We start from the raw sequence: 22859 nt of genomic DNA on the forward strand, positions 1-22859 counted from the left end.
GAAATATCATTTCCCACTAAAAGAAAATTGAACTTTTTAGACAATGAGCTGATTCCAGGTTTGGGGCAAAATATGTACATGATCCTGGAACATATCTTTCCAAAAGCAAAGATGCTATCACAGACTACAGTCATATCAAAAGGATTCAGGAGCCAACCTGAAGGAAACGGCACTGGGCAAAGACTGAGTAAAAAGAGTAATGTCTGCCACAGATTGAAACATATATATATTCAAATTTGTAAGTCCATCAATCTTTGGTGGATGCTAGAAAACTAAGCCATTATTCTGAAAATTGGTAAATGTGGAGTAAAAAAAAAAAAAAAGAGAGAAAGAGAGAAGCATTTATTCTGCTTTTCCATATCTCAGGGTAACCCAATACTGATTAGCTAAAGTTCTCCTTTTTAAGAATTTCAATAATGAATGAAGAAGGAATGATTAACATATAATCCTCACACTTTGTAATAAGCTCACTTAAATAGTAAATCTAGGCCATAACTATTAATGGCCGTGAAAGTCATTAGGTAAAAGTGAACAAGGTACTTCATGAAGGAATAATCAGACTAACACCTGAAACCTGATCATTCATAACATCACTAAGAGAGTCAAAGATTATTTCTTGCATCATGTGCTACAACAAGAAATAACACCATTTATAACTTATTCTTGCCAAAATAAAATAAAACAAACAAAAGCTTGGATTCAACTCAGCTGATACTTAAGGACCAGTTTACACAAAATGCAGATGAAATAAGACTGTGTTTCAACTGGTGGAGTAGGGGGATGAATATATGAGTGTATTCATAACTGAATATAAATAAAAAACAAAAAAACTTTTTAAAAGTTACCAAAAATTTTAAAAAGAACCGGTCTCATTAACAGTGTTTGAAAATACCTGTTTCCCCATATTCTAAGACTACAAATAATTTTAAAATTTGTTAGATTTTTAAAATGATTATCATTTTATTTTGCATTTCTCTGATTACAAGTGAAGTTGAGCTTCTTTCCTATGATTATTAGGAATTTATATTTATTTTTCTATGAATTGTCTGTTCATTCTTTGCACACTTTTTTTCATAAAGAGTATAATCTTTCATATTCATTTATAGGACCTGTTTACAATCAATATCAAAGATATTTATATTGTACAACATTAAATCATTCTCTCTCATCCACTAGCACCCATACCCTTTAAAAATAAAAGATACACCCTCTTTTATCTTTAGTAGAAGATGGTATTTAAGGTGAGAGTTTCAGCCATTTTGACCAGCCAGAATAACCTAGAAGGGTAGAGGGCAATTTCTTCCTACCAAACAGCTGGGATGAGAATGGGATGCAACTTTAGTGGCTGGAGACTACTTGCCCCAAAGCTGTTGCAGTAAGAGATGCTGGGACACCGGACAGAAGCCAGAAGAAGGTGAGAATTCCTACCACATCATTCAGTCTCCTGGATCTCTGCCTGCAGGGTGTGTTGGAAACAAGAGTACAGTGTGGTTGAGAGGTCCTGGTGCTCCGGCCACGTGTCAGGCCTGAGCCTCCAAGGTGGCAGGTCAAGACCAGGACATTGGACCACCAGCGACCTCCTGGCCTCACGTAATGTCAGTTGGTGAGAGCTCACCTAGAGACCTCTGTCTCAATACTAAGACCCAGCTCCACCCAATGGACAGCAAGCCCCAGTTCTTGATGCCCCATGCCAAACAACTAGCAAGACAGGAACACAACCCCACCCATAAGCAGAGAGGCTGCCTAAAATTGTAAGAAGTTCACAGACACCCCAAAACAGACCACCAGACACAGCCCTGCCCACCAGAAAGACAATATCCAGTCCCACCCACCAGAACACAGGTACCAGTTCCCTCCACCAGGAAGCCTACACAAGCCACGGAACCAAACTCACCCACTGGGGGCAGACACAAAAAACAGCGGTAACTATGAACCTGCAGCCTGCAAAAAGGAGACCCCAACCCCAAACACAGTAAGTTAAACAAAATGAGAAGAAAGAGAAGTATGCAGCAGGTGAAGAAGCAAGGTAAAAAAGCCACCAGACCAAACAAATGAAGAGAAAATAGGCAGTCTACCTGAATAAGAATTCAGAGTAATGACAGTAAAGATGATCCAGGGGCTTCCCAGGTGGTGCAGTGGTTGAGAGTCCGCCTGCCGATGCAGGGGACACGTGTTCGTGCCCCGGTCTGGGAATATCCCACATGCCGTGGAGTGGCTGGGCCCGTGAGCCATGGCCGCTGAGCCTGTGCATCCGGAGCCTGTGCTCCGCAATGGGAGAGGCCACAACAGTGAGAGGCCCGCAAAAAAAAAAAAAAATTAAGTACAAAGAGAAAATATTAAAAGCAGCAAGGGAAAAGCAAAAAACTACATACAAGGAAATCTCCATAAGGTTAACAGGTGATCTTTCAGCAGGAACTCTGCAAGCCAGAGGGAGTGGCAGGACATATTTAAAGTGATGAAAGGGAAAAACCTACAACCAAGATTACTGTACCCAGCAAGGGTCTCATTCAGATTCTACAGAGAAATTAAAACTTTTACAGACAAGCAAAAGCTAAAAGAATTCAGCACCACCAAACCAGCTTTACAACAAATGTTAAAGGAACTTCTCTAGGCAGGAAACACGAAGGAAAAGAACTACAAAAACAAACCCAAAACAATTAAGAAAATGGTAATAGGAACACACATATCGATAATTACCTTAGAAGTAAATGGATTAAATGCTCCAACCAAAAGACACAGACTAGCAGAATGGATACAAAAACAAGACCTGTACATATGCTGTCTATAAGAGATCCACTTCAGACCTAGGGACACATAAAGACTAAAAGTGAGGGGATGGAAAAAGATATTCCATGCAAATGGAAATCAAAGAAAGTTGGAGTAGCAATTCTCATATCAGACAAAATAGACTTTAAAATAAAGATTATTTCAAGAGACAGAAAAGGGCACTACATGATAATCAAGGGGTCAATCCAATAGGGAGATATAACGATTGTAAATATTTATGCACCCAACATAGGAGCACCACAATACATAAGTCAAATGCTAACAGCCATTAAAGGGGAAATTGACAGCAACACAATAATAGTAGGGTACTTTAACACCCCACTTTCACCAATGGACAGATCATCCAAAACAAAATAAAAAAGGGAACACAGACTTTAAATGACACATTATACAAGATGAACTTAATTGATATTTATGGGATATTCCATCCAAAAACAACAAAATACACTTTCTTCTCAAGTGCTCATGGAACATTCTCCAGAATAGATCATATCTTGGGTCACAAATCAAGCCTTGGTAAACTTAAGAAAATTGAAATCGTATCAAGTATATTTTCCGACCAGAAAACTATGAGACTAGATATCAATTACAGGAAAAAAATTGTAAAAAATACAAACACATGGGGGCTAAACAATTCGTACTAAGTAACCAAGAGATCACCGAAAAAAATCAAAGAAGAAATCAAAAGATACCTAGAAACAAATGACAATGAAAACACGATGACCCAAAACCTATGGGATGCAGCAAAAGCAGTTCTAAGAGAGAAGTTGATAGCTATAAAAGCCTACCTCAAGAAACAAGAAAAATCTCAAATAAACAACCTGACCTTACACCTAAAGCAATTTGAGAAAGAAGAACAAACAAAACTCAAATTTAGCAGAAGGAAAGAAATCATAAATATCAGATCAGAAATGAAGGAAAGGATACCAAAGATCAATAAAACTAAAAGCTGGTTCTTTGAGAAGATATGCAAAATTGTTAAACCATTAGCCAGACTCATCAAGAAAAGCAGGGAGAAGACTCAAATCAACAGAATTAGAAATGAAAAGGAGAAGTAACAACTGACACTGCAGAAATACAAAGGATCATGAGAGATTACTACAAGCAACTATATGCCAATAAAATGGACAAAAATCGACAACTTCTTAGAAAAGCACAACCTTCCAAGACAGAACCAGGAAGAAATAGAAAGTATAAACAGAACAAGCACTGAAATTGAAACTGATTAAAAATCTTCCAACAAACAAAAGCCCAGGATCAGATGGCTTCACAGGCAAATTCTATTAAACATTTAGAGAAAAGCTAACACCAAACCCTCTCAAACTCTTCCAAAATACTGCAGAGGGAGAAGCACTCCCAAACTTATTCTACAAGGCCACCATCACCCTGATACCAAAACCAGACAAAGATGTCACAAAGAAAGAAAACTACAGGCCAATATCACTGATGAACACAGATGCAAAAATCCTCAACAAAATACTAGCAAACAGAATCCAGCAGCACATTAAAAGGATCATACACCATGATCAAGCGAGTTTTATCCCAGGAATGCAAGGATTCTTCAATATACACAAATCATTCAATGTAATAAACCATATTAACAAATTCAAAGAGAAAAACCATATGATCATCTCAATAGATTCAGAAAAAGCTTTTGACAAAATTCAATACCTATTTATGATAAAAACCCTCCAGAAAGTAGGCACAGAGGGAACCTACCTCAACATAATAAAGGCCATATATGACAAACCCAGAGCCAACATCATTCTCCATGGTGAAAAACTGAAACCATTTCCTCTAAGATCAGGAACAAGACAAGGTTGCCCAGTCTCACCACTATTATTCAACATTGTTTTGGAAGTTTTAGCCACAGCAATCAGAGAAGAAAAAGAAATAAAAAGAATCCAAATTGGAAAAGAAGAAGTAAAACTGTCACTGTTACAGATGACATGACACTATACATAGAGAATCCTAAAGATGCTACAAGAAAACTACTAGAGCTAATCAGTGAATTTGGTAGAGTAGCAAAATACAATATTAATGCACAGAAATCTCTTGCATTCCTATACACTAACGACGAAAAATCTGAAAGAGAAATTAAGGAAACACTCCCATTACCACTGCAACAAAAAGAATAAAATACCTAGGAATAAACCTACCTAAGCAGACAAAAGACCTGTATGCAGAGAACTATAAGACACTGATGAAAGAAATTAAAGATGATACAAACAGATGGAGAGATACACCATGTTTTTAAATTGGAAGAATCAACACTGTGAAAATGACTATACTACCCAAAGCTATCTACAGATTCAGTGCAATCCCTATCAAACTAAAAATGGCATTTTTCACAGAACTAGAACAAAAAATTTCACAATTTGTATGGAAACAGAAAAGACCCCAAAGAGCTAATGTAATCTTAAGAAAAACAGAGCTGGAGGAATCAGCCTCCCTGACTTCAAGTTATGCTACAGAACTACAGTAATCAAGACAGTATGGTACTGGTACAGAGAAATATAGATCAATGGAACAGGATAGAATGCCCAGAGATAAACCCATGCACACATGGTCACCTTAGCTTTGACAAAGTAGGCAAGAATATGTGATGGAGAAAAGACAGTCTCTTCAATAAATCGTGCTGGGAAAACTGGACAACTACATGGAAAAGAATGCAATTTGAACACTTCCTAACACCATACACAAAAATAAACTCAAAACGGATCAAAGACCTAAATATAAGGCCAGATGCTATAAAACTCTTAGAGGAAAACATAGGCAGAACACTCTATGACATAAATCACAGCAAGATCCTTTTTGACCCACCTCCTAGAGTAATGGAAATAAAAACAAAAATAAACAAGTGGGACCTAAGAAAACTTAAAAGCCTTTGCACAGCAAAGGAAACCATAAACAAGATGAAAAGACAACCCTCAGAATGGGAGAAAATATTTGCAAATGAAGCAACTGACAAAGGATTAATCTCCAAAATGTACAAGCAGTTCATGCAGCTCAATATCTAAAAAACAAACAACGCAATCCAAAAATGGGCAGCACACCTAAACAGACATTTCTTCAAAGATATACAGATTGCCAACAAACACATGAACGGATGCTCAACATCATTAATCATTAGAGAAATGCAAATCAAAACCACAATGAGGTGGGGCTTCCCTGGTGGCACAGTGGTTGAGAGTCCGCCTGCCGATGCAGGGGACACAGGCTCGTGCCCTGGTCCAGGAAGATCCCACAGGCCGCGGAGTGGCTGGGCCCGTGAGCCATGGCCACTGAGCCTGCTCGTCCGGGGCCTGTGTTCCGCAATGCAAGAGGCCACAACAGTGAGAGGCCCGCGTACCGCAAAAAAAAAAAAAAAAAAAAAAAAAGAAAAAAGAATTAAAAATCATACTATGTTCTTGAACACAATGCAGCTAGGAATCAGTAACATAAGAAAATTTGGAAAATTCATAAATATGAACATTATTCAACATACTCCTAAATAGCCATGTGTCAAAAAAGAAATCACACAGAAAGTTACAAAACTTTCAGATGAAGGAAAAGGAAAACACAGCATATCAAAGCTTGTTAAATGCAGCTAAAGCAGTGCTTAGAGAGAAACTTACAGCTGTAAATGCCTGATTATTACAGAAGATCTGACATCAACAATCTAACTTTTCCCTGTAAGAAACTAGAAAAGAGAAAACTAAACACAAAGCAAGAAAAAGGAAACAGTAGATTAAAGCAGAAATAAATGCAATACAGAAAAGCAACACAGAAAATCAACAAAATGAAGTTGATATTTATGAAAATATGAAAAAATTGACAAATCTTTGGAAAACCAAAAAAAACTAGAGGAAGACTTAAATTGCTAAAATCAGAAATGAAAGAAAGGTTATAAGGCAGTACTTGGACATGTGTAAGCCAATAAGTTGGATTAACTGGATGAAAGAGACAAATTCCTAGAAATCTACTAAGGCTGAATCATAAAGAAGCAGAACATATGAACAGACCTAGAACTAATAAAGAGATTGAATCAGTGATCAAAAACCTCCTGACAAAGAAAAGCCCTGAACCTGATGGCTTCACTTTAAAGCAAACATTTAAAGAACACCAATCCCTCTCAAACTCTTCTCACAACTGACCACATTTTATCAACATTCTCTATGAAAACCGCATTACCTGTATAAAGCCAGACAAAGACCCTACCAGAAAAGACAACTAGAGACTAATTTTCCTTATGCTGTTGATGCAACAGTTCTTAACAATACGCCAGCAAACCAAATGCAGCAGTATATGAAAAGGGTTATACACCATGACCAAGTGAGATTTATTCATGGAATGTTAAGAATAGTTCACATATAAAAATCAACCAATGGAATACACCACATTAAAATGAAGGGGGGTAAAAACCCACATGCTCCATCTCAACTGATGCAGAAAAAGCATTTGAGAAAATTAACACCCTTTTATGATAAAAAAAAAGTTCCAAAAAACTAGCATTGAAGGAAATTATCTTATCTCAATATAAAGGCCACATATGAAAAATCCACACCTAATGTCAAAATAGTCAATGGCTGAAAAAACTTTTCCTCTAAGACCAGGAAGAAGAAAAAGATGCCCGCTTTCAGTTTCTATTCAACACAGTAGTGGAAGTTCTAGCCAGACTAATTAGGGAAAAAAAGAAATAAAAGACATCCAAACTGGAAAGGAAGAAGTAAAATTATTTGTTTGAGGATATCATGATCTTACATGGAATCTCAAGGAATCCTGAATAGCCAAAACAATCTTGAAAAAGAAGAACAAAACTGTAGTTCTCACACTTCCTGATTTCAAAACATAGTACAAAGCTAATCAAAACAGTGTGGTACTGGCATAAAGACAGACATATAGACCTAAGGAGTATAATAGAATCCAGAAATGAACACTTGCATAATGGTCAAATCATTTGCAACAAGGGTGCTAAGGCCATTTAATGAAGAAAGGACAGTCTCTTCAACAAACGTGCTGGGGAAGTTGGATATTCACATGTAGACCTTTTCTACCTTACATCATGCACAAAAAATTAACTCAGAATGGATTAAAGCCCTGAACATAAGAGCTAAAACTATAAAACTCTTAGATGACAACATAGGGGAAAAGCTTCATGACACTGGACTTGGCAACGATTTCTTGGATATAACACCAAAAGAAAAAGCAACAAAATAAAAAAATAGATAAATTGGACTTGATCAAAATAGAAAGCTTTTGTGCATTAAAGGACATTACCAACAGAGTAAAAAGACAACGCATAGAAGAAAACATTTGCAAATCACATATCTGATAAGAAATTAACATACAGAGTATATTTTTTAAAAGTCCTACAACTCAAGGACAAAAAAAAAATTGGGCAAAGAACAAATAAATACATGAAAAGACACTGAACATCACTAAGCATTAGGGGAATGAAAATCAAAAGCAAAATGAGATATTACCTGTGCTCATTAGGATGGCCATGACTAAAAAAAAAATTAAAATCAGAAAAAACAAGTGTTAACAAAGATTTAGAGAAACTGGAACCCTGGTGCACCGTTAATGGGAATGTAATATGCTACAACCACTGTGAAAAACAGTATGGGGTTCCTAAAAAAAAATTAAAAATAGAATTACCTAGAGGTCCAGCAATTCTGCTTTTGGGTATATACCCAAAAGAATTGAATGCAGGGTCTCCAAGAGGTATCTACACCCACGTTCACAGCAGCATTATTCACAACAGCCAAAAGGTAGAAGCCACCCAAGTGTCCATTGGTGGAGAATGTATGAACAAAATATGGTATATGCATGCAAGGGAATAGTTTTCAGCAGTACAAAAGACAGGACATTCTGACATGTTACAACACGGATAAACCTTGAAGACAATATGCTAAGTGAAATAAGCCAGTCATAAAAGGACAGTTGCTGTATAATTCAATTTATACGAGGTACCTAGAGTAGTCAGACTCATAGAGATAGATTGTAGATGGTGGTTGCCAGGGGCTGGGAGGAGAGGGAATTGGGGAGTTATAGTTTAATGGGTACCGAATTCAGTTTGGGATAATGAATAAGTTCTGGAGATGGACAATGGTAATGGTTGCACAACAACTTTAATATACTTAAATGCCACTGAACTATGAACTTAAAAATGTCTAAGATGATAAATTTTATGTTATGTATATATTGCTACACTAAAAAACAAGCAACTCAAAACAGATCACAGACCCCAAAATTAGGTCCCTTAGTTTCATGATGAGTTTGTATACACAACACTATTGTCACCACCCATGCAAGAAAAAGTTATGTTGGACTCTATTACAGTTAAAAACTCGTGTTTAACAAAGAGTTAAACTTTTGTGCGTATATAATACATATAACAAGCAAATATAAAGAAGAACCAAACAGAGACAAAGAATACAATAAGTGAAATGAAAAATACACTAGAAGGAATCAACAACAAACTGAATGATACAAGGGAATGGATCAGCAAGCTGGAAGACAGAGTAGAAATCACTGTAGCAGAACAGACAAAAGGAAAAGAAAGAAAGGAGGACAGCCTAAGAGACCTTTAGAACAACATCAAGCATACTACATTTGCATTATAGGGGTCTCAGAAGGAGAAGAGAGAGAAAACATATTTTAAGACATAATAGCTGAAAATTTCCTTAACTGGGGAAAGGAAACACAGACCTCCAGGTCCAGGAATCACAGACATCCCAAACAGGATCAACCTAAAGAGAACCACACCAAGATAAACAGTAATTAAAATGGCAAAAATAAAAGATAAAGAGAGAATAAAAGCAACAAGTTACATTCAAGGGAATTCCCATGAATATCAGCTGACTTTTCAGCATAAACTCAGCAGACCAGAAGGAAGGGACATGATATTTAAAGTGATGAAAGGGGAAAACCTACAACAAAGAATTTCATTCAGATTTGATGGAGAGATCAAAAGTTTCACAGACAAGCAAGCTAAGAGTTCAGCACCATCAAACCAACTTTACAAGAAATGTTAAAAGGAACTTTTCTAAGAGGAAAAAAAAAGAAAAGGGCCACAACTAGAAACATGAAAATTATAAAAGGAAAAATCTCATTGGTAAAGGCAAATATACAGTAAAGGTAATAAATCAGCCATGTATAAAGCTAGTAGGGAAAGTGTAAAGAAAGAAGTAGCAAAATCATCTATATCTGCAATAAGCAGTTAAGGGATACGCAAAACAAAAAGATGTAAAATAGAATGTCAAAAACAGTAAATGTGGGGTGGCAGGACTAAAAATGCAGGGTTGTTAAAATGCACTTGAACTTAAGAGACCACAAGGGATCAATCCTAAAGACCAAAAGCCAACATATTGAGAAGAGTGAAGCTTATGAATGTAATGAGCCCACCAGGTCCTTGGTAATATTAAACTGCTAAGCACAGCACACTATTCCTGGATTTCTTATGTACAATAATAAATCTCTTTATCAAATACATTATTATGTCATGCACAACGTTAAAATGAAATATTTGAGTTTGATATTTTAAGGAACCAAGTCTATAACTATGTAAACTGTTGGCTCCATCATACTTCTGGACAGAAAAAAAATTATTTTAAAATACATTCTAATTGAAAATTGGTACTCCATAGTTGGAAAGTACTGCCACAAGATTCAGTCAGTCATCTCTGCTTTACTATAAAAGACATGTAGGAAAAGTATGTTTCACTATTAGCCCTCAATATTTTAATAATTCATACTTATGATACTTTCTGCTTATATCATATATACCTGGTTAGTAAAATGCTCCATCAAAAATAAATTTTTTACTAGAAAGCTTTTAAATATAAACACGAGGAGAACACAAATGGTTTTAAAAAGCAAATAAATGACTATACCTAAAGGCTTTGCTTTTCTTCCTCCTACCTAATAATATTGGAATGCAAGTCAGAAAAACAATTTTACTGCTTATTTCTCCAGATGAAATGACTTTTTCGCAAAACTTTAAAAAAAATTGTCAGTCTCGGGCTTTCCTGGTGGCGCAGTGGTTGAGAGTTCACCTGCCGATGCAGGGGACACAGGTTCGTGCTCCGGTCCGGGAGGATCCCACATACCGCGGAGCGGCTGGACCCGTGAGCCATGGCCGCTAAGCCTGCGCGTCTGGAGCCTGTGCTCCACAACGGGAGAGGCCACAACAGTGAGAGGCCCGCGTACCGCAAAAAAAAAAAAAAAAATTTGTCAGTCTCACATTAAATAGCTGAATAAATGACATGGCTATCATGTAGGACAGACCAAGCATTCATTAAATATTTGTAAAAGAACTGCTTTTCCCTCACTCAAGTTTTCAAACTTAATTTATCAACTACCAACCAACTTAAAGCAAACTAAGATCCCAAGAACTGTCTTTGTAAATATTCCTATTTCTATCAACATTCTTTAACAATAAAAATACTCAACTCCAGGGCGTTCCCTGGTGGTCCTGTGGTTAGGACTTGGCGCTTTCACTGCTGTGGCCCGGGTTCAATCCCTGGTCTGGGAATTAGGATCCCGCAAGCTATGTGGCACAGCCCAAAAAAAAAAAAAAAAAAAATTAAACTCCAAGGGATCAATTCATTCAACACATATTTGTTGAGCTCTACCATATGTCAGCTAGATGCTGGGAACCATGGCAGCAATAGAAGAAACTATCCCGGCTCCCACTTCATGAAATGTAAAATTTAATATGGAAATAAACACTCTGAAGGACAAGGACACAGGTGAGGGACAGTCTATTACAAAGGATTCTGAGATACACACAGGCAAAAATTATCCTTTTACAGCAGCAGCAATAGACACCATGCCAAGCCCTGATCAAAGCACATTACTATCATTTTATCCTCACTACAATCTTTTGACACAGGAACTATTATTATCCCCACTTTATAGATGACAAAACTCAGATGCACAGAGCTTAAGTACTTGCCTGATTCAAGTGATTAGTAAGTGGCAAAGCTGGTATTACATCCAGGGAGTCACATACCTCCAGAGTATGTGCTACTAACCACTTGTATTACTTACAATGCCTTTCTTAGAGAGCCCGAATTTCTCCACAAATAGAATCAGCACATACATATGGTAGGTAGCCTGGACTGCAGCAACCTGAGTTAAGTGGTAATAGGAGTCTCAGGCAAAGTAAAGCACAGACCTTTACTTACCCACCTATCCCTTACCCACACTAAGAAGTCTGGCCTGGATAGTGTGTATCTAGGCAAAGGACAATCTTCACCAACCCCTTCACCTGCTTTCTCAACATGACCTGAAAAGTCCAGATGAACTAGGACATCTGGCTTTTGTCAATCAGGTCATCTGCTGCCAACTGGAAAAAGATAAGGTTGAAAGCTACTCCCTTTGTCCCCCACATAACCCCCAACTCAAGGATCACAGTACACAGTAAACACCAGTGACTTGTCGACATAGAAGCAAGAGAGAGTCTATCATATATACCAACTGAATAAAACTGAAAGCCCACAAAGAAATCCATATATCTATGTCCAACTGATTTTTGCCAACAGTGCCAAACCCATTCAATCAATGAGCAAACAACAGTCTCTCCAACAAATGATGCTAAGACAACTCAATTTCCACATATAAAGAATGAAGGTGGAACCCTACCTCACACCACACACAAAAATTAACTCAAAACAGATGAATGAACTAAGCTAAAAGCCATAAAACTCCTAGAAGAAAACACAGAGATAAATCTTAGATTTAGTAATGGATTCTTAGACATGACTCCAAAATGACAAGCAACAAAAGAAACAACATATATCGAGCTTCAACAAAATTACAAACTTTTAAAATAAACCAAAGACCTATGGGGAGGGATAAATTAGGAGTTTGGGATTAGCGGGGAAAAAAATAGACCTAAACATAAGACCTAAAACTCTAAAACTCTTAGATGACAACATAGGGGAAAAGCTTCACAACATTAGATTTGACAATGATTTCTTGGCAATGACACCAAAACACACAGGCAACAAAAGTAAAAATAGATAAACTGGACTTTATAAAAATTTAAAACTTGTGCATCAACGGACAGAATCAACAGAGTGAAAAGGCAACCTATGGAGAAAATATCTGCAAAACATGTATCTGATAAGGAGTTAATCCAAATAATCCAATTCAAAATCTAATGAAAATATACAAATGGCCAAACAAGCATATGAGAAGATGTTCAACATGCTAATCATTAGGAAAATGCAAAATCAAAATGAGATATCACTTCATACACATCAGGATGGCTACTATCCACAACAAAAACAAAACAGAAAATGACAAGTGTTGGGCTTCCCTGGTGGCACAGTGGTTAAGAATTCTCCTGCCAATGCAGGGGACACGGGTTCGAGCTCTGGTCCACGAAGATCCCACATGCCGTGGAGCAACTAAGCCCATGCACCACAACTACTGAAGCCCACGTGCCTAGAGCCCGTGCTCCGCAACAGGAGAGGCCACCGCAGTGAGAGGCCCACACACTGCAATGAAGAGTAGCCCCTGCTCGCCACAAGTGGAGGAGGCCCATGTGCAGCAACGAAGACCCAATGCAGTAAAAAATAAATAAATAAATTTATTAAAAAAATAAAAGTTAACTGTATTCTGTATTGTAAAAAAAAAGAAAGAAAGAAAATGACAAGTGTTGATGAGGAGTTTCTCCACCTGAGAAACTAGAACCCTTTTGCACTGTTGGTGGGAATGTAAAATGGTGCAGCCACTATGGGAAACAGTATAATGGTTCCTTAAAAAATTAAAAATAGGGCTTCCCTGGTGGCGCAGTGGTTGAGAGTCCGCCTGCCGATGCAGGGGACACGGGTTCATGCCCCAGCTCGGGAGGATCCCGCATGCTGCGGAGCGGCTGGGCCCGTGAGCCATGGCCGCTGAGCCTGCGCGTCCGGAGCCTGTGCTCCACAACGGGAGAGGCCACAACAGTGAGAGGCCCGCGTACTGCCAAAAAAAAATAAATAAATAAAAATAGAATTATCCAATGATCTAGCAATTCCACTTCTGGGTAGATATGCAAAAGAACTGAAAGTTGGATCTCAAAGAAATATTGGGTTGGCAAAAAAGTTTGTTCGGGTTTTTCCATAATATGTTAACAATTTGGTCAACCCAATATTTGTACATTCATGTTCAGTGGCATTATTCACAATAGCCAAAAGATAGAAACAACCTAAGTGCTCATCAAAAGATAAATAGAGGGCTTCCCTGGTGGCGCAGTGGTTGAGAGTCCGCCTGCCGATGCAGGGGACACGGGTTCGTGCCCCGGTCCAGGAAGATCCCACATGCCGCGGAGCGGCTGGGCCCGTGAGCCATGGCCGCTGAGCCTGCGCATCCGGAGCCTGTGTTCCGCAACGGGAGAGGCCACAACCGTGAGAGGCCCGCGTACCGCAAAAAAAAAAAAAAAAAAAAAGATAAATAGAGAAAATGTGGCACATACAGAAAATGGAATATTATTCAGCCTTAAAGGAAGGAAAGGCCTTCCCTGGTGGCACAGTGGTTAAGAATCCACCTGCCAACACAGGGGACATGGGTTCGAGCCCTGGTCCAAGAAGATCCCACATGCCGAGGAGCAACTAAGCCCATGCACCACAACTACTGAGTCTGCACTCTAGAGCTTGTGTGCCACAACTACTGAATACCGCGTGCCTAGAGCCCGTGCTCTGCAACAAGAGAAGTCACAGTAATGAGAAGCCATGCGCCGCAAAGAAGAGTAGCCCCCACTTGCCTCAACTAAAGAAAGCCCGTGAGCAGAAATGAGGACCCAACGCAGCCAAAAGCACGGAGCAACAAGGACCCGACGCAGCCAAAAATAAATAAATAAATAATTTATTTTTTTTTAAAAATGGAAATCCTGACACATGCCATACATGCCTTCAACAATCTTGAAGACAACATGTCTTGAGGACATTATGCTAAGTGAAATAAGCCAGTCAGAAAATGACAAATTATGTATATGACTCCACTTATATGAGGTATCTAGAGTAGTCAATACTCAGAAACTGAAGGCAGAATGGTGGTTACCAGGAGCTGGAGTAAATGGGAAGTTGCTCTTTAATGGATATAGAGTTTCAGTTTTAGAAGATGAAAAAGTTCTGGAGATTGGTTGCACAACAATGTGAATGTACTTAACACTACTGAACTATACACATAAAAATAATTAAATTGTAAATTTTGTTACAATTTACAATTTTGTATATTATATCACAATTAAAATTTTTTCTTAAATCAACTGTATTTCTATATATTGGCAACAAACAGTTGTGAATTTAAAATTTCTTAATAATTTACATTTATATTACATTTACATGTTCAATAGCACCTAAAACATGTGATATAGGGAAAATGTGACAAATGACACAAAAGACCTGTTGAAACTTATAAAGCACAGTTGAAAGAAATTAAAGATCTAAAATAAATGGAGAAATACCTCATTTATGGATCAGAAGACTATACTGTTTTCAATTCTTCCTAAACTGATCTTCTGGATCAACAAAAGCCCAATGAAAATATCAGCAGGCTTTTTTGTAGAAATTGACAAGCTGATTCTATAATTCTAAAATGCAAAGGACCCAGAATAGCCAAAACAGTTTTAAAAGAGAAGAACAAGGTTGTAGGACAAACTCTATTCGTTCCAAATCTTACTATGAATCTCCAGTAATAGCGATTGAACGGTACTGATGTAAAGATAAACAAACAGATCAATGAAACAAAATAAAGAATCCAGAATAGACTGACACATACATGGATAACTGAATTTTGACAAAGGTGCAAAGGCAATTCAGTGAATAAGTCTTTTCAACAGAAGAGGCAACAATTCACGTTACCATATGCAAAAAAAGAACTGCCACTAATACTGTACACCATATAAAAAATTAATTCAAAATGGGTCATAAACCTAATTGTAAAATTTAAAAACATTCTAAAAATATAAAAGGAAATTATTGTGATACTGAGTTAGGATTTCTTGGATATGAAACCAAAAACACAATCCCTAAAGAGCATATTGATAAAATTAAATTTCATTAAAACTTCTGCTGAGAAGAAAATATTTGCAAACATATATCTGATAAAAGACTTACAACCCCAATATATAAAGAACTCTTAAAACTCAATTATAAGATAATAAACGACCCAACAACAACAAATAAATAGGCAAAAGATGTGAACAGACACTTCACCAAGAGGATATACAAATGGCAAGTAAGTTTACGGAAAGATGTTGAACATAATTAGCCATAGGGAGATGCAAAATAAAAGCATGGTAAGATACCACTACAGACCTACTTCTAGTAGGTAGGGCTAAAATTGACTGACCAAGTGTTGATGAGGATGTAGATGAACTCTCATAGTGCTAGTGCCAATGCAAAATTAAAATTTAAAAATTTTCAAAACAGCTGGGCAGTTTCTTAAAAAGTTAAACAATACACCTACCATATGATCCAGCCATTCCACTTATTTACTTAAAAGAAAATAAAGTATACTCCATACAAAGACTGGTTCATGAATGCTCATCGCCGCTTTATTTGTAACCGCCAAAAACTGGTGATAAACCAAATGTTCACCAAGAGATGAATGGATAAACAAACTGATACATCCATACAACTGAACACTACTCAGCAACAAAAAGGAATGCACTACTGATTTATACAACAACATGAATAAATCTCAAAATAATTTATCTGAGTTGAAAAAAGCCAGACCAAAAAGAATATATTCTGTATGAGCCCATTTATATAAAACTTAAAATAATTAAAACTAATATATAGTAACAGAAAGTAGATAAATGCTTGCCTGGGAAGGTGGAGGTGGATAGAGGATGTACAAATGGGCACAAGGAAACTTTTAGGGGTGATGGATATGTTCACTATGTTGATTGCAGTAACGATTTCACAAGTGTCAAAACACAAATCTGTACACTGTAAACATATATAGTTTTTATAATTACATTTCAATAAAGCTGTTTTTAAAAGACAAGCAAATACAAAGCTACATATAAAAAAGTCAGGCATCTAGATAGGAAATTGACCAAACTTCACAAATATGATGTTTTTTGCAGGGTTAAAAACTCTTATTTTTTATAATTGATTACAGATACTAAGGACAAATTTCTCTTCCAATTTTCATATAACAATGCCTTTGCTACGCCACAACCTCTTTCCCCAGGGCACATATCAGATTTCATAAACCACTTGTGAAGGTTCTATGAGACACTACACTAGAAGGAGGGAGAGAGGGAAGGAAGGAAAGAGAAAGAAGGGGGAAAGGAGAGAGAAAACACCAGCAAGAAGGAGAATGAGGAATAAAAAGACGCTTCCATAGTGTAATAAAGCATGTTTATCTCACCTGTATAGCTAACATCATTCTTGACAGTGGAAAAAGTATATATTCCTGGTATGCAGAGAAGGCTGTGCACTTTTACAATTACTACTGAACATTTTCCTGGATATAGTTCATATAATACAGAAATAAGACATGAAATTAATGCCACTTGAAAAATTCGTGAATATTTATCCAGAAGACCCTAAAGAATATTTTTTAAAGATAAGGTAAAAATTACCAATGTCAGCAATAAAAAAAAAATAGACTAAAGATCCTACAGTAATTAAAAAGAGCCTAAGAGGCTGTTAGGAACAACTTTATGCCAATTAATTTGAAATTTTAGATGAAGTGGACAAATTCCTAGGAAAATACAACTTACTAAAATTGACAGAAAGAAACAGAAAATCAAACGGAAAATCTACATTGTTCTAGAACTACATTAGCCAAAAAAACTGAAGAACCACAAAGTTCTACAACTGTATTACCATCTTACACAAACTCTTCAGAGAATAAAACAGACTCTCCAATCTGTTTTATAAGTCCAACCAAAACTTATATAAAAGCAACAAGCTAATTTCATTGATAAGCATAATTACTGGTTTAAACTAGACTAATTTACTTCTCTAACACACATTCATTTTAGACTATTTTAGATTAAAGGACTATTTTAGATTAAAATATACACAGCTGTAGTTCCTGTCTTCAAAGACTTAATCTAGTAAGAAAACCAGTGGGAAAGGATGCTCAGATATCCTAAGAAGCAAGTTTTACAAAATCCTGCCTATACTAGGCCTAAGAACAACATAACAGCAGCAACAACGTCTGTGTTCTGATAAAGGCTTGAAAGTTGACTAGAGATCTGCATAATTCTTAATATGAAATATAAATGTTTCTGCTATGAAAGCACAATGCATTTACTTTTATGAATTGCGATAGATCAACCGCTCACAAATGCTTTTCATTTCTTTTATCTGCTATAATTTACTTAACAGAGTTTGGTTGTGCTAATGTCCCAGTACTATTTTATTACTAAAATGATCATACTGATTCCTAACAGTGTTAAGAATTGAAAGCTAATTAAAAAAAAAATTCCCCTAAAATGTCCCTAGGTCCGCTCTCACTTTTTTTTTTTTTTTTGGCCGTGCCACCCATGGGATGTGGGATCTTAGTTCCCTGACCAGGGATGGAACCCGTGCCCTGCTGCAGTGGAAGCGTGGAGTCTTAACCACTGGACCGCCAGGGAAGTCCCCTCTTTCACCTCTTTACAAACAAAACATATCTAGTCATTTTAGCCTTTTTTTGGGGGGTAACAAACTGCCCTTGAGTACTATTTCCATTTTGCCTATAAAGTATATAATATTCTTGTCCTTATAAATCAAAATTAGTCTTTACAGGAGCCCCTCTGAAACGGTCTGAGGAAAATCAACTAAAAACACATCAAATGTCACCAGAATGGCATTGATCCTGAGAGGCCCTACATCAGAGATCTTAACTGGTATCTAAGTACTGGCTTTTTGGAGTCAATGAACATTCTGAAATACACAGTATGCTAAACTCAGTTGTGTTTTCTTTGCAGAAAATCCTTAATTCTCTTCAGATGCTCAAAGGTAAATGATTCCAAAAGGATATGCATTCAATGATAATGCAAATAATTCTGACACAACATTTCAAGGTGTATGTACACGCACAATTAGGAAGGGATAGGGCAAAGAAAGGACAATAAAACAAGAACTTATTTACTATACAAAACTCCCTTTTCTAGATTGCAATCGTCTCTTAGAATAAATATGTGATTCCCTTCTATTATTCAGGTCAATACATCTCTTTGCCAAACAAGGTAGAAAAGTTTCAGCTGATTTCCTGTATGTGGGCAGTCTTGCTTGTGCTTCTGGCATCGAAACTGAAACCATGAATACACTAGAATCAAGCTATAAGGAAATTCCAACACATTAAAATGAAGTCAAGTCTTGGAGGCCAAAGAATGTAGCACCTGGAAGCAATACTAGAAAGAAACTGCAAACAGGAAAGATGTATAATTTGGGGGTACTGGCATATGACACGAACATATATGATTAAAGACATTCACTGCTTTCCCAGGCAACACACATTACAAAAAGCACCAGTGGCTGAACCCTGCTACCTACCCATGCTATAGTCATCTAAGTAGAGCAAGCACCAAAACTCACTGTCAGAATTCACTGCAATTTATCAATACTGACTAGACACACCCTAAGAGGTAAGGAAAGACTGGACAGGCATCTGTTTGTGCCTAAATTAGCATCAACTCACAGGGAAAGCAATCAGGGAATAAACTGTCTCAGTTTCTTTGAGTACACATTCCTCAAAAACTCCTGTTCTAAGCATATAAAATCAGCAACTTTAACTTTTAGGTTGGGGTCTAGTTCCTCTATAGATTAGTAAATGGGAGAGAAATGAATGCTTTTTATCAGACAAGGATCACCATACATTCTGACCAATCATTCATGCTTAAAATATTGAGAAATAATAACAATAAAAGCTAATATTTATTGAGGACTTACCAGGTGCCAGGTTGTAGTAACCCTCACAATTCTCTGAGGTAAACACTATCATTAATGTGGAGAGGTTATATAACTTGCCCAAAGTTATACAGGTAATAAAAAGTGGGAACTGGGATTCCAAGCATGCTCACCTAATCACTATGCTTTAATGCTTCAACCTGCCAGGTTATTTTTTTTATCCTATAAGCCAAAGAGAGCCAATGAAAATATTTAAGGACAGCAGTAATGATCATATTTACACGTTAGATTACACTAATCAATACTATGGAGAGCAGCATGATGATGAAGTAAGCAAGGGTCTCAAGAGATAGTCAAAATCTAGGTCAAAAATGCTAAGGAACTGAACCACAGGAATGCAGAAAGGATAAAAAACCTAAAATCTTTACCTGGTAAACTTAGCTAGACTTACTAACTTATTGGATGAAGGGATGGGAAAGGATGGAGTCTACCTCTCAGGTTCCTAGCTTGGCCACTGGTAATTATGGTCTATCAATTCAAAGACAGGAGGAGGAGCTGGCAGTTTCATTTCCCTTAGTCGGCAGGAAGATAAGTCTACATTTTATGTAATCAAAAACAAAACGAGAAAAACCAATTCTATAGAATTTCCCTCCTCCTACCAAAAACACTTTCCCACTTTCCAGAAATCTTATCTTCGAAATGAAGAACTCCTAATTTTTTTTCTCAAAAATAAGAAGACACTTGGGCAGGAAGGGGCCTTCAACATCATTTAGCATTCTTGAAAAGCAAATTAAATCTGAAGCCGACTGCATATAATTTAATTTCCCTAAAATTTCTATTTTCTTTGGGAAAAGTCTCCTTGGCATTAGTTTCTATTCATTGTACTGTTTCTATATTTCCTGTCCTAAATAGAAAAAAATATATCTTTGAGAAATGACACTCTATGCTTAGAGTTCCAACGTCAGACACTTAAGCGCCACTGACAGCCTGTTCTGCTGAATCCAGGCCAATTAAACCAGTGCTTCGGAAGCCATCTGAATCTCATGTGAAACTGTTAAAAGAGATTAGCCTGAATACGCTCCTCAGTTGGGCCCTGGGATAGGCAGCTTCCTCTGAAATCCTGCTCACCAACCGCTTCTGCGACCGCCTAGAGAACCATGAAGGAACAGGAAGGCGCTGCCCAGCCTCCACCGCCAGCTTCCCGGTCCAGGGCCCAATGCCGGTTCTAAAGGTTCTCCATACATCTTCTAAGTAGGCTCAAGCCAGAAAGTGCACCATGAAAATAGTATCCACTGTCACGTGTATGGAGAACTCTGAAAGAACCAAATTACTTATATTCACGGTCCCACGTCGGGTGTCTTTTAAATCAATAACCAAGTCGCCTACATTTTTGTCTAGCGATGAGCAGTGCTAGGAAAGCCTAGCAGTGATGAATTCGGCTGGCTGACACGGAAAAGGACAGGCTTTCCGACAGCCAGAGCCCCTCGAGCCGACGCGGAGGATCAGTATATCCTCATCCCCAGGCGACCCAGGCCCCAGCCCCGCATCAGGCGTCCCCGGACTCCGGCCGCGACGCCGCCCAACCTCCCCTGGCTTGGGGCTTCGGGCTGAGTAAAGCGTCCGAACTCCGAGCCCGCGCTCACCGAGCTGCCACTCGCGGCCCGCGCGCTCGCGCGCTTCTCCACCATGGCTCCCGCCTCGGGCTCCGACGCCGCCTTCTCCTCCCTCTCCAGTGGAGATTCCGCGTTCATGCCGCTGCCATGCCCGCGCCGGCTAGGGGTGTTCCGGGACTACAGCTACGCCGCAAATGCGGCGGCGGGGCCCGCGCTCTCATGGGCTCCGCGGCCCAAAGCGGCCTGCGGTTCAGGCGGCGGCGCCAGTGGCGACTCCGAGGGCTGTGAGCGCTGCCGAGGCCGGAGCAGCAAGAGAAACGAGGCGAGAAGAGCAGCTAAAAGCGGGCACAAGCCACAGCCACGAACAGAACTCAACTCAGAGAGCTGCCAACAGCGTCTCCAGCGGCCGAGGTAGCCCCGCTCCGCTTCCCCACAAGCCGGCGAGGGGCAGGAAGCCCCGCCCCGGATCTCAGCTCCCGCCACAAGTTCGTCGCCTGCGCCCAAAGCCTCAGCAGCGCCCGCCCACCTCAGGCCCCGCCTCCACGTTTCCGGGCCTCCTTGGCGTCAGGACTCCGCAGCACGCCGGAAATGCGTCATCTCCCAAGGCCCCCAAGAGTAGTTTCTTTTTCCTGAGACAGAACCGGACCTGGTGAGCTGAGGGTGTCAGGTGCAGGGGGTTTTGTTAGTGACTGCACTTCTGGTCTTGGTTTGGTGCCGCCAACAAGTATATGGATGGGCACGTTCAGACACGGATACAGAGCCCCGGGATCTGGAATCCCGAACCGGGGAAGTGCCGTATGCTATAACTACGATATTCTGTTCCTCTTCAAAGTCTATAAAGAAGCTGACAGAGAGCTTACCTGGGCTGTGGGATTCATGAGAAGGACAGTCTTAGGAAACATACAGATTCCTGTTCCAATCCAGAGCTACTTGATGGTACCAACGTGGTGTATATGAACTGATTACTCAAAGTCTCAGATCATGTTTGGGTAAAGTGCTGATGTACAGAAATCAGCTAACACTAATTGTGGCTCTATAAATGTTATGATTACTGTCTGGAAAGGACCTTGTGAGATATTCCTACTTTGCAGATGCCAACCTAAGCTCCAAAAGTAAAGTGGCTTGGCTAGTTAAAGAGTTAATGTGATAGATAGGACCTGCTCCACGAATTTGGGGAACAAATATAGTCAGAATATTTTTTATTAGGTGTTTGAGAATTCGATGCCTATTTGAAAGAAGACAAACACTGAAACTCTGAAGAACTTATGTCTTCCTCCTTATTAAAGAGACCCAGGTGGACTTAACTGAAAAATGGAGTAAGTCCAGTCATTTCACTATTGATTTGCATCTTGTATTATTGTTGTTGTTTTAAATGGGTCTTGTACAATCCTAAAGATTTTTGTTTGATTTGCTATTGTGTATCCATTGGCTTAGGTCCCTTCCAGGGCTTGAGTCCATAGCACTTGGTGTACTGAGTTATAGCTTCATTTACACTCACTGATCAGACATTGCTTCCCAAAGCATATTGATGTCCAAAATCAGTTTTTCCTGAAAGAACATAGAAATTCTTGTATTGAGCTCCGGTCATCTACCTAGACTGCCCCTTCTAACAGGGACTTTACTGCTACTT

General features: G+C 38.5%; 1 protein-coding gene across 4 annotated transcripts in view; it reads right to left on the reverse strand.

The window, feature by feature from the left end:
* Positions 1-21717, reverse strand: part of MFSD14B (major facilitator superfamily domain containing 14B) — a 78431-nt gene extending 56714 nt beyond the window's left edge. The window contains exon 1 of one of the 4 annotated variants that reach the window (XM_067744986.1): positions 21260-21717. In XM_067744986.1, coding sequence (XP_067601087.1) covers positions 21260-21367 — 108 coding nt within the window. In that variant the 5' untranslated portion in view covers positions 21368-21717. Of the gene's footprint in view, positions 1-16590; positions 16610-19658; positions 19713-19789; positions 19810-21259 lie in introns of those variants that run through there. The other 3 variants (XM_067744988.1, XM_067744987.1, XM_067744990.1) reach the window with 3 other exon arrangements.
* Between the last annotated feature and the right edge of the window lie 1142 nt (positions 21718-22859).

Source organism: Pseudorca crassidens, chromosome 7, assembly GCF_039906515.1.
Source record: "Pseudorca crassidens isolate mPseCra1 chromosome 7, mPseCra1.hap1, whole genome shotgun sequence".
NCBI classification, from domain to species: domain Eukaryota; kingdom Metazoa; phylum Chordata; class Mammalia; order Artiodactyla; family Delphinidae; genus Pseudorca; species Pseudorca crassidens.